Here is a 13838-nt window from a genome sequence, read left to right as displayed (position 1 = left end):
CAAGTATCTCACAAGCAGAGTTTTCTTAAAACAAAAAAATTGCAAATCTTTACTATGTTTCGAGCTGGTAGATATTATTTTACTATTTTTTTCACTAAAATTAACTTTGCAACCTAACCTTCTTAAGTTTACGTTTAACATTGCTGCATATCTGATACCAGTTATATTTTAGTTAGTATTATTTAGCAGTGATATAATAATAATAATTATATGTAATTATTTACTACAAGTACATGGTATACAGGCCTAGCTGACATCAATGACACTACTACTGTATGTTATGCTGAACATTTCGGGCAAATTAGGTCATTTTGTCCCAGGATGCGACCCACACCAGTCGACTAACACCCAGGTACCCACTTTACTGATGGATGAACATTGACAACCAGTTTAAGGAAACACGCCCTCGCTGGGAATCGAACCCAGACCCTCGCCGTATGAAACGAGAGCTTTAGCCATCAGGCCACATAATAATAATACTAATACTAATAATAATAATGTAATTATTATTATACCTTTACTACAAGTACATGTACATGGTATATAGGCTGTTATAGGTTGTCATACTCTACGTATATTCTTGAATAAGTAAACAATTATTATTATTATTATTATGGGGAGCGCTAAACCTGTAGGGATTATACAGCGCCTGGAAGGTATTCAGGCCCAGTTCAGGGAACTGGAGTACAGATCCAATTCCCCAGGGTCAAGAGCCCCTCACCAGCATCAAGGAACCTCCCCTGAGGGGTTAAAGTGAACAATTATGCACAGTGTGTTCAAGGGTGACAGTAAGACTGACCACATTCAATGCATTGAGTTTTATCATCACGTGTAACTGACAGACATGAGTCGCTTCATATTGAAAGTTGCTCCATAGACGTACTTATGTTCATGTTATCAGGGTTAGTTCGAGCTTCATATTTTTGCTTATAGCTCCTCTCAGGCGACACGAACTTTCAACTGGTAAGTGCCAGGCGGCCGCCATTCCACTGAGCCATCTCATATAAGCCAAAACAAATACCGACTGAAATGCAGAAACCATGAACAGGGGGTTACATTTAGAAGCTGAAACGATGATGAGCCATATAAATGTTTAGAAGGCACTTTTAGAGTCTTTTGTTAATAGGGATGTGCAATGAATTGTATTTGGTAATGGTGGTGGCAAACTCCATTTGCAGATTTAACTGGGGATATAGGACATAACATCAACAAACTATGTATTTAATTTTTAACACACCATCCTTCTCCCACTGAGGCAGGGTGTCCTGAAAAAGAAGAAACAAAAGTTTTTCTTCATTTTACATTTAGTAATTTATACAGAAGGGATTACTAACCCCCTTGCTCATGGCATTTTAGTCGCTTCTTACAACAGCATGATTTACGGTCGAATTCTGTTCCACTTTCCCATGGAGAATGAATATACATGTATATGTATATATGTATGTGTGTGTGTGTGTGTGTGTGTGTGTGAGAGAGAGAGAGAGAGAGAGAGAGTGAATGGAAACAGATGATGTTTGGTACGTGATGAGCTGTTGGAGTGTGAGCAAGGTAATATTTTGTGAAGGGATTCAGGGAAACCAGTTAGCCAGACTTGAGTCCTGGAAGTGGTAGGTACAATGCCTGCACTCTAAAGGAGGGGTTTTGGGATATTGGCAGTTTGGAGGGACACCAAAACTGTCGTATCTGGGTGCCTCTGCAAAGACAGTAATTATGTACGAGTGATGGTGAAAGTGTTGGATGATGAAAATTTTTTCTTTCTTTTTGCGTCGCCCTGCCTCGGTGGGAAACGGCTGACGTCTTAAAAAAAAAAAATCCAACCTAGAGGAAGGTTTGAATGGTTGCCAGTTTTACAGGCCAAATTATACCTTTTTCTATACAATAATTTTATAATGCCTCTTTATATCATTTTCAAACTTTGTGATAGTGCATATTACCTAAATAAAGGTTAGATTTTTATTGACCTATGTAGGTGCCAATTTGTCAGTTTTATTACCAAATGGAGGATATTGTACTTACCCTTTTGGATCACTTAATAAATTTGGGCAACAAACTGAAAATTTTAAAATGTTGTCACCTTATGTCTGCACCATGTTATTTTTATGCAGTCAACTTTATACATATATGTACTATCTAATTCTTTAACCATTAAGCTTTTGAGCCTCTTGGAGGGGTGCTGACCTACAGTTCCCAGGCCTCTTACGGATGTTTAAGTTAGTTGTAACACCCCTTGAGTGTTTTGAGCTTTTTCTCCTGGGAATTATGAAGGTGTTGACCTTCAGCTATCAGACCTGTGGAAGGGTTGAATTACAGCTTGGAGGTGTCTTGAGAGTTGATTTGTAACTCCTGTGCCTCTTGCATACAGTGATGTGTAGGGAACTGGGGTTATGCAATATGAGGAATATCGCTCAGTCACACAGTGACTGAAGCATATTTCTTTATTATATTTAGGGGAAAGTGCTAAACCAATAGAGGTCATTTACCTTCAATATCTATCTTGTCATCTTACCCTCACCATCTGTGGCCCTTGCCTTAACCCACTGACGTACATCTGTTTTCTAGACTAATAACATTATAATTTTTATTTGGACATGATACATAGTTGTACAAGGAATTATAGTAGTTGGGTGTACATGCCAAAAGCCTCTTGTATGGAGAGCATTATGGACAGGCTTAAAATTAACTTAAGATTAACTAAGCAGTGATAGATGAAGTGGTAAAAATTACAGTAAACAATTAACAATATGAAGTGCAATTCAATTCACTTCAATTCAAGTTTATTCTATATAAGGGTTACAATGTGGGGTTTACAGGTATTAGGTATTGTGTGGTTTACATGTTATAAAATACTAATTACAGAGGGGGCCACTAGGACACCTAGCATGGCTAGGTATTTCGAGCAGACTTAGATTAATTCTTAACATTAAACCCTTACAGATTATGGTATTAAGGCTAAGTGACTACATCATAATTTGTGAGTTTAGAAATGTGAATGCTTTTGTTTTGGCACAATACAAAGTGTCTATATTGGAGTATCATAGGCAAACTTATGACTAGTTAGGATTATTTTAAGATTAAGATTAGTATTTCTGGGTTTATAGTCAGTGGGTGAGTGAGTGTAATTGTGAACCACCAGGTGGTAATCATGTAGTTAGTTGTCGGGGTGGATCAGGGAGATTATAAGATGTTTTCTAACTGTAGTTTTGAAAGTGATGAATGTGTCTGCAGTTCTAGAATTTTCAGGTAGGGTGTTCCAGATTTTAGGTCCTTTGAAATACATTGAATTTTTGTAAAGGTTTAGTCGAACACGGGGAATGTCATAGAGATGTTTGTGTCTGGTGTTATGCCTGTGGATCCTGTCACAACTATCAAGAAAGCATTTTAGGTCAAGGTTAATATTGGAATTTAAGGTCCTGTAGATATAGATTGCACAGTAGTAAGTGTGGATGTTCTGAACAGGGAGTAAGTTTAGATCTATGAAGAGTGGGGGGGGGGGTGTTGCCAGGGATGGGATTTAGTGATTATTCTTACTGGGGCTTTTTGTTGAGTTATTATTGGCTTTAGGTGTGTTGCTGCAGTTGAACCCCAAGCACAGATAGCATAGGTGAGGTATGGATATATAAGTGAATGGTATAGTGTGAGAAGTGCAGTTTGCGGCACGTAGTATCGTATCTTGGAGAGGATCCCCACCGTTTTGGATACTTTTTTTGTTATGTGTTGGATATGGGTGCTGAAATTTAGGTTGTTGTCGAGGTATAGGCCTAAGAATTTGCCCTCATTATGTCTGGCAATTAGAGTGTTGTCGATCTTAATGTTAAGTTGCACAACACCTGCTCTGCTACCCAACATAATATAGTAGGTTTTGCCAGTGTTAAGTGTAAGTTTATTGGCTGTCATCCAAGTCGATATTTTGAGCAGCTCCTCGTTAACAATGGTGTTGAGGGTGGCAAGATTAGGGTGGGAGATGACATAAGTCGTGTCGTCAGCAAAGAGAAAGGGTTTCAGGTGTTGGGATATGTTTGGAAGATCACTGATGTAAATGAGGAAGAGCAGAGGTCCAAGGACACTTGGCCGTATTGATGAGGCTGTGTCTTTAATGGTGACATACTGATACCTATTAGAAAGGTAGGATTTAAAATATGCAAGCGCATGGCCTCTTATACCATAGTGGTAAAGTTTGTGGAGTAGGATGCCGTGGTCTACTGTGTCAAACGCTTTTCTTAGGTCATTAAAAATTCCTAGCGGATATTCCTTATTTTCCAATGCTGTGTAAAGCAGGTCTAGCATTTTTATAATTGCAACATTAGTGCTTTTATTTTTCCTGAATCCAAATTGGCAGGGGTTGAGTATGTTTTGTGACGTTATATATGAATATAGTCTCCTGTGCACGAGTTTCTCGAAGATTTTGGATAGCAATGGTAAGTTTGATATTGGCCTATAGTTGTTTACGTCTGTAGAGTCACCACCTTTATGTATTGGTGTAACCCTTGCTGTCTTGAGTAGTGTCGGGAAAGTGCAAGTTTCTAGTGACTTGTTAAAAAGTAATGTAATAGCATGCGAAAGGGCATGGGCCGCTCGCTTGTACAATAATGGTGGGACGTGAGACAGATTCCCCGAGTTATTTTTAAGTGACTATCTTTATTTACTACAAATACATGTACAAGGTATATAGTCCTAGCTGACAACAATGACATACTACTATATAGAAGCTCCCTTGTTATGCTCTGCATTTCGAGCAAATTCGGTCAGTGTCCCGGGATGCGACCCACACCAGTCGACTAACACCAAGGTACCATTTTTATTTACTGATGGGGAACATAGACAACAGGTGGAAAGAAACACGTCCAATGTTTCTACTCTGGCCCTCGCCGTGTGAAGCGAGAGCGTTAGCCACCAGAGCCCCTACTTCGTGGGTGACTTCCGTGGGCTCAGATAGAAGGAATTTGGGAAATTCCCATCTAGGTAGTCCCCGGCACGGGCATTGGTACATGGGATTTTACTGGCGAAATTAGATCCTATGTCGTTTATCTTGTTAGCTGTATCAGTGGGATGCAGTGGTGTTTTATGAGGTTTAGTTAGAACAATATCCTTGTTTTTTTCAGTTTGTGGGTCCTCAGAATCTGGGAAAGTGTTTTCCAGGTCTTTTTTATATCCTCTTGTGTCAGTGAATCTGCTGGAGTACCTGGAGTGAGTTCCGGGGGTCAACGCCCCCGCGGCCCGGTCTGTGACCAGGCCTCCTGGTGGATCAGAGCCTGATCAACCAGGCTGTTACTGCTGGCCACGCAAACCAACGTACGAGCCACAGCCCGGCTGGTCAGGAACCGACTTTAGGTGCTTGTCCAGTGCCATCTTGAAGACTGCCAGGGGTCTATTGGTAATCCCCCTTATGTATGCTGGGAGGCAGTTGAACAGTCTCGGGCCCCTGACACTTATTGTATGGTCTCTTAACGTGCTAGTGACACCCCTGCTTTTCATTGGGGGGATGTTGCATCGTCTGCCAAGTCTTTTGCTTTCGTAGTGAGTGATTTTCGTGTGCAAGTTCGGTACTAGTCCCTCTAGGATTTTCCAGGTGTATATAATCATGTATCTCTCCCGCCTGCGTTCCAGGGAATACAGGTTTAGGAACCTCAAGCGCTCCCAGTAATTGAGGTGTTTTATTTCCGTTATGCGTGCTGTGAAGGTTCTCTGTACATTTTCTAGGTCAGCAATTTCACCTGCCTTGAAAGGTGCTGTTAGTGTGCAGCAATATTCCAGCCTAGATAGAACAAGTGACCTGAAGAGTGTCATCATGGGCTTGGCCTCCCTAGTTTTGAAGGTTCTCATTATCCATCCTGTCATTTTTCTAGCAGATGCGATTGATACAATGTTATGGTCCTTGAAGGTGAGATCCTCCGACATGATCACTCCCAGGTCTTTGACGTTGGTGGTTCGCTCTATTTTGTGGCCAGAATTTGTTTTGTACTCTGATGAAGATTTAATTTCCTCATGTTTACCATATCTGAGTAATTGAAATTTCTCATCGTTGAACTTCATATTGTTTTCTGCAGCCCACTGAAAGATTTGGTTGATGTTTGGCTTTCTTTATTAATTTGGTGAGAACTTGTAGATGAATGGTTCAGAGAACCGACATGCCTAATTCTTGGGCACGACCTACTTCCACATTGAACAAATGTGACACCATCTATGACTGCTGCACCTCTCCTACCAACGGTTTATAAGTTCCTTCTCCGGACGTATGCCGTATTCTATTCAAGATTGATGGACTGACCACATCGACTCAAGGTTGAGGGACTGATTACCTCATTCTCCTCCTGTTCTTCAAGATTCTCCATTGTATGGACTGATGAAGCCACTGTGTGGCGAAACGTTTCCTCAATAAAGATACCCAAGAGTTGCACATTTGGTGAGAACTGTTGAATATTGTTTAATAATATCTTTGTGTATTAAGTCCTGTCTATATTGCTTGTCATATTGGTGTTTCTTATCAATGGATTTCAGAATGCTGCTGGTTAGCCATGGGCAACCAAGCCATTTATTTGTGATCTGTTTTGTTTTAATAGGACAATGTTTGTTGTATAGTCTAAGTATTTTGTTAAGAAAAATTTCTGTCCAATCGTCAATACCATTGGCATTGGAGAATTCTGTAGGCCAGTCATCAGTCTCTAGGTCAGCTGTGAAATTCCTTATAGAGTATTTTAAACAATGAAATTTGAAAATTTCAGTTATGAAGCATTATAGTTGTACAAATTTGTAGCATTACAATTAACAACAAAACTTGATAGGGGTCACTGGTTATACATCTATGAAATACAGTTATTCAATATTTATTTAGTTTTGGGTGAGTAAGTGTTTTTTAAGAAGAGTCTTGAATTGATAAACAGACAGTGTTCCTTTTGTATTCACAGGAAAGAATTCCAAGTTTTTGGGCCTTTTATGTGCATCAAGGTTTTACATAGTGTGAGGTGGACACAGGGATCATCAGAGAGTGATCTGTGCCTTGTGTTATGGTTATGTATTCTGTTGAGGTTGGTAAGGAGAAGTTTAAGGAAAGGGTTTTTATCGGAGTTTAGTGTTCTATGTATGTAGTAGGCACAATAATAAGTATGAAAGTTTTGTACAGTAAGTTTAGAGTTTTGAATATTGGTGGAGTATGCTGCCTGGAGGGGGAATTTATTTTTTTCATTTTGACTGAGCCTTTTGTTGGGTAATTAATGGTCTGAGATGATTTATTGTTGTTGAGCCCCATGCACAGATTCCATAATCTTCCCATTCAACTTTCACACAGGTTTGCCTCTTCCATCAGGTGAGGATGAGCCTAGACGATTGTTGCCACTACTGGAAGATGGAGTGTTTGATGAGCGGCCATCCTCTCAGACTTCCCAGGTGTCGGCCAGGACAGTCACATCCATGGCGTCTGTTGCATCCATACATGGTACAGGACTTACTGCCATGTCCAAACAGGTTGGTTTGTTTTGTGGCAAGACTATTTTTTGTAGTACTTGTCGCCTGTGTCTTAGAATGAATTCCATAACAGTCACTTAGATATCTTCAGTGTATCTAGCATGCCAGGGTATTAGGAAATAAGTGGTACAAGAGGCTAAATTATCCATTATGTTGGTGGTTGTAGCAGTAATAGTGGCAAGAGTAAGAGCAGGTTCTTCCTTTCATCTTATAAGGCAAGCGAGCACCCTGAGGTCAGGCTTGGGAAAGGTTGAATGAGAGGTAAGAAATGAGGTCAGAGGGGTGAGACTGGGCAAATAATGATCATAAATGATGTGAGAAGGAAAATGGGCCAGGTTATGAGTAACATTTATAGTATATGAATCATGGATAATGAGAGATGGCTCCTGCAAGCATGTACATACATCATTTTCTCTTGATCATTGACATTAGTTAAATGAATTGTAGTTGCCTCCAGAACTCTTTGCTTGGCTCTGTCCTCCTGCTTCAACTGCAGTGCTGCTTCCCAGCTCATTATATGAGAGTGTAAGCTGCAGTTAATGATGCATGCATTTTTGCATCATCCATCCTGCATGCATATTTGTGTGCCTGCATAAAAATCTGAAGGTCTCATCCTGTTTCACCGATGTAAATCTTGCTATACCCTCAATATAGGGGATTATATTTTCTTTCCTTATATACGTAATCTAATCTTTCTGTTTTTTTATTTCGTAAGCCATATTTAGCAGCATATGTTATTTCCAATAGAATGTAATCACTTTCCAAATTTGTTTATATATGTACAGTAATTTATGTTGAAAATTTCTTCCTCCAGTCTGGTAAATATTATGTATAATATTGATATCTTGCCTTCTCTTACCAGTGTCGCTTCATTTATATCCCCCAATGCTGGGTCACCTTACCGTGGTGGATTAAATAGTGGACATTTTTTCCCCATGTGTCTAAATTTGCTAATGGTCCAGACAGATGACATGGATTACAGAATGTGAAAAATGTTTTTTTTAATTTCACTGATATTGTGATTTATGTATGTGAGAGAATCGGTCACAGCAGTAGCAAGTTGGTATTGATACTGTAAATTTGATGTTTGTAACAGGATACTGTCCTAGGTAGTAGGTTGGTAAACAGCAACCTCCCAGGGAGGTACTACCGTCCTGCCAAGTGAGTGCACAACGAAAGCCTGTAATTGTTTTACATGATGGTAGGATTGCTGGTGTCTTTTGTCTCTCATAAACATTCAAGATTTCAGGTATGTCTTGCTACTTCTACTTGTACTTCGGTCACACTACATATACATGTACTAGCATATATATATACACACACACCCCTCTGGGTTTTCTTCTATTTTCATTCTAGTTCTTGTTTTTGTTTATTTCCTCTTACCTCCATGGGGAAGTGGAATAGAATTCTTCCTCCGTAAGCCATGCGTGTTGTAAGAGGCGACTAAAATGCCGGGAGCAAGGGGCTAGTAACCCCTTCTCCTGTATATATTACTAAATGTAAAAGGAGAAACTTTCGTTTTTCCTTTTGGGCCACCCTGCCTCGGTGGGATACGGCCAGTGTGTTGAAAGAAAGAAGAACAGGATACTGTATGTTAAAATACTGACTAACCAAATGATTCTAGTGCTATGTAAATAAAAATAACAACAATAACTTCAATTATATACTAATGTACACTATATAAAAAAAGTTATTCTTCTTTCAACAAACCGGCCGTATCTCACCGAGGCAGGGTGGCCCAAAAAGAAAAATGAAAACTTCTCCTTTTAACTTTAGTAATATGTACAGGAGAAGGGGTTACTAGCCTCTTGCTCCTGGGATTTTAGTTGCCTCTTACAACACACATGGCTTACGGAGAAAGTTTTCTATTCCAACTTCCCCATGGAGAAATAAAAGTTATGTTTAGGAATTCTATTGACCAGCCTCATTAGTTACTCAGTTTATTTATTTATGGTTAAAATCTCCATTTACAATAACTTTGCATTTGTCTGTCTCCTTCCCTCCTTATTTTTACGCTTTCAAACTTCTAGTTTTCGTGACAATGGAGAACAATTTTTTTTTTTGTCATGTCAGATGTCAGTTCTAGACCAGTGAATCAACTTATTTAAGGGATTATACTTATTTCTAGCATTTATTTTACAAGCTAAGAGCTGTTATCCTACCGCAGTATATTTCAAAACCTGACCCTTGTAGCATGTTTAGGTATTCCCCAAAGTGGGATATCCATAGTTGTTGTACAACAAGAAGGTTAATCACAAAACTGAGTTTGCAGAATTGATATACAGCATTCTGATGCAATGGTTATTGTATGCTTTATGTGTAATATACATGGGCATAACTCTTTGACATTACGAAAGGGACAAAACTGTTTGCAGAGCTTGAAAAAGAATACAGGTAGCTGGGTGGGTGATATGTAAGCCTGTACATTATACTGTAGGAAGTCCTGTAGTGTGTTCATTTTACACTTGTATACATGTATGTACACTGTAATGCACATTAAAATAAGCAAAATTAAATGGTAATGTTTAATTTAGTGGGAATTATGAAAATTAAAAGTACAGACTATACAGTTTTTTTTTCGGGCCACCCTACCTTGGTGGGAAATGGCTGATGTGTTAATAAAAATAAATATACAGTACTTTACCCAAAATACTGTATTTCAACTGTCTTTACTTCATAGGTGTCGCAGAGAACACATCGTTCCTCCTCTACATCAACACTGCCTCGGAGACCTAAGTCACTCAATCTCTCCTTCCATACAGTGGTTTTTGAGAAGGGCCATGGGAAGAAGGGGCTTGGATTCTCCATTGTTGGAGGAAGGGACTCTCCAAAGGGCAATATTGGCATCTTTGTTAAAACTATATTTCCAAGTGGACAAGCTGTTGAGGAGGGAACATTAAAAGAAGGTACAGTAATTTGTTTTGATTGTTTTTTTTAACTAGGGAAAAGTGCTAAACCTATAGGGGTCATGTAGCATTTGGAGAATGGGATGCCGTCAGGTTTGATCCATCGAAAAGGAAGATAAATCCCATTCTTTGGTTCAAGAATCACTTTTATCAAGGAAGCTGAAAAACACTTCATCAACATCTGTTGTCCAGGACTCTAGCCTTTATCAGCATGTACTGGAAATTTTACCTACATAAAAGCAGAAGTTTATAAACAATATTTATATAAAATGTTAAACAACCCAGCAACAGCTAGGTTGTTCAGGTGGTTAACGAGGAGGACAGGTCAGGAAGGTACTTGCATTCAAGTACTACGTGATACTGGAATAAAGTAGAAAAGATTACTATTCATATTTCAAAAAAGATATTGTGTGCACTTTATATCTTCTGGAATGCTTATATGCTTTCATATTTAGACAGTACAGTACTGTAAAATATTAATAAAAAAATTAATTATTAAATATTAAACAGTTTTGTTTTTATTCTTAGGTGATGAGATTTTTGCTGTGAATGGTGAGAGCCTTGCTGGAGCAAGTCATGCTGAAGCGATTGCCATGTTCAAGGCTATCCGTTCGGGCAAAGTGGTGCTGCATGTAGGTCGTCGAACATCTTCAAAGAAACGGTGAACCTATGTTAATTATTTCTCCAGTAATTTAATTACCCTGCATAACTAAAAATTACATTGCTGCGACTAAATGGAATCCGTGTCATTGTGAAAAACCTTTGGCATATATTTGTAGCTTTATTATGAGGCCTGGTCATGGACTGGACTTTGGGGGTGTTAACCCTTGAAACACCCTCCAGGTATATCAGGTATACCTAGTAGTTTTGACCTAGTAAAATGTAGCACACAGGAGACTGCTACCTTTAGCTTGTTGAGGAGAAGAGTTTCTTTTTATCTGATTTGTGAAATATGATAGGTGGTTAAATACTTCTCAAGCAATTTTTTTTTTTCTCAACAAGTCGGCCGTCTCCCACTGAGGCAGGGTGACCCAAAAAAGAAAGAAAATCCCCAAAAAGAAAATACTTTCATCATCATTCAACACTTTCACTTCACTCACACATAATCACTGTTTTTGCAGAGGTGCTCAGAACACAACAGTTTAGAAGCATATACATGTACGTATAAAGATACACAACATATCCCTCCAAACTGCTAATATCCCGAAACCCCTCCTTTAGAGTGTAGGCATTGTACTTCCCATTTCCAGGACTCAAGCCCGGCTATATAAAAATAACCGGTTTCCCTGAATCCTTTCACTAAATATTACCCTGCTCACACTCCAACAGATTGTCAGGTCCCAAATACCATTCGTCTCCATTCACTCCTATCAAACACGCTCATGCACGCCTGCTGGAAGTCCAAGCCCCTCGCCCAGAAAACCTCTCTTACCCCTTCCTTCCAACCTTTTCGAGGACGACCCCTACCCCACCTTCCTTCTCCTACAGATTTAAATGCTCTCCATATCATTCTACTTTGATCCATTCTCTCTAAATGACCAAACCACCTCAACAACCCCTCTTCAGCCCTCTGACTGATACTTTTATCAACTCCGCACCTTCTCCTAATTTTCACAATCCGAATTTTCTGCATAATATTTACACCGCACGTTGCCCTTAGCCAGGACATTTCCACTGCCTCCAACCGTCTCCTCGCTGCTGCATTTACCACCCAAGCTTCACACCCATATAAGAGTGTTGGTACTACTATACTTTCATACATTCCCTTCTTTGCCTCCATAGATAACTTTTTGTCTCCACATATACCTCAAAGCACCACTCACCTTTTTTCCCTCATCAATTCTATGATTAACCTCATCCTTCATAAATCCATCCGCCGACATGTCAACTCCCAAGTATCTGAAAACATTCACTTCTTCCATACTCCTCCTCCCCCAATAGAATAGACAAATAAAGAGGCAAATGCAAAATTTACTGGATTAAGTAATTTGTGATTATTTTAATAGCTTGGTATTAAATTTAATATACATGATGTTGCTGATCAAAACTGAAACTCGTATCAGGGTTTTAGCTCTTTATTCTAATGTTTTTGTCTAGAAATTTTACAACAGTGCCTATCAGTGAAATGTGCCACTTGTTTAAAGGGTCTTTCCTGTCATCTTTAAATTCTGTATTTACAGAATGCCCTTGTTTTTTTTTTTGTTTTTTTTGCACAGCAGCTTATCTTCAAGTTTATCTGTATGTTTTTAGATATCTGGAAGAGGACATGTTGGGAGACAGAGCTGAGAAAGACTAGGTGAATCATAAAATACAATAGGTGGATAGTGCATCGCGGAGGCAAAAGTGGAATGCACCAAACTAAAGTGGTATCAACACTGTTATATGGGTGTGAAGCATGAATTTTAAATGTTGCAGTAAGGAGGCTGCAGGTAATAGAGATGTCATATATGAAGGCAGTGTGCGCTGTAAATATTATTCAGATAATTTGGAGCAGGGTGATTAGGTATGAGGATACCAAAAGTTTAATTCAGAGGGTTAAGGAGGAGTTGAGGTGGTTTGAGCATTTAGAGAGGATGAATCAGAATAGGATGACTTAAAGGGTATATAAATCTAGGATGGCAAGGGGGAGTAGGTAGTTGTCATCCCAGGAAGGTTTGGAGAGGGGGTAAATTATTATTATAATCAAAAAGAAGCGCTAAGCCACAAGGGCTATACAGCGAGAGGGGGTAAAGAAAGTTTTGAGTGCTAAAGGCTCGGACAGCCAACAGATTTGTGTGAGCATGTTAGATCAGAGTGGATTATTATAATAAAAAAATGAAATGCTAAACCCACTAGGGTCATACAGCACAGATCAGAGTGGAGACAAGTGATTTTGATGATTTTAAGTGCTTTAGGAGTGTAAGCAAGATAACATGAGGGGGAGTCAGGGAAACTGATTAGCAGGAAGAGAGTCCTGGAGGTGGGAAGTACAGTGCTTGCACTCTGAAGGAAGGGTGAGGATATTTGCAGTTTGAAGGAGCATTTGAATTGTAGCATCAGCATGCCTCTGGCAGAACAGTGACAGACTGAATGATGGTGATTGTTTGTATTTTGGGTCACCCTGCCTTGGCAGGAGATGGCCGGTGTGTTAGAGAAAACACTTTTAATAGCATTCACTCTTTCCAGAAATGTGATGACATCACAGTTCAGATGACCCCTCTGACTGCAACATCCCCATCCTCCTTCAGAGTGCAGGCACTGCCCTTCCAACCTCCAGCAGACTGGTTTCCCTGAATCCCTTCATAAAAATTACCCTGCTCTTGTCTCCATTCACACTTATATAACCCATTTACACAAGGTTGGTGAATGCTTAAGCCCCTATAACTCAAAAGATTCTTGTGATCCCTTTCTCCAGTCATTCCTGAGACAATTTGTGCCTTGTCTACCTTCCAGCCCAGATTTATACAGCCTCTTCCTCATCCTGTCTCTGTCCAT

General features: G+C 39.4%; 1 protein-coding gene across 6 annotated transcripts in view; it reads left to right on the top strand.

Annotated features, from left to right (window-relative positions):
• LOC128687876 (uncharacterized) overlaps positions 1-13838 on the top strand; it is a 323177-nt gene that overhangs the window by 303716 nt on the left and 5623 nt on the right. For 5 of the 6 annotated variants that reach the window (XM_070083497.1, XM_070083496.1, XM_070083495.1 and 2 more), the window contains 3 exons: positions 7283-7458; positions 10139-10364; positions 10893-11025. In XM_070083497.1, the coding sequence (XP_069939598.1) occupies positions 7283-7458; positions 10139-10364; positions 10893-11025 (535 nt within the window). The remainder of the gene's footprint in view (positions 1-7282; positions 7459-10138; positions 10365-10892; positions 11026-13838) is intronic. The other variant, XM_070083498.1, reaches the window with a different exon arrangement.

This window comes from Cherax quadricarinatus, chromosome 10, assembly GCF_038502225.1.
Source record: "Cherax quadricarinatus isolate ZL_2023a chromosome 10, ASM3850222v1, whole genome shotgun sequence".
NCBI lineage: Eukaryota > Metazoa > Arthropoda > Malacostraca > Decapoda > Parastacidae > Cherax > Cherax quadricarinatus.
The sequence above is the reverse complement of the archived record's forward strand: the minus strand, read 5'-3'. Positions and strand labels throughout refer to the sequence as shown.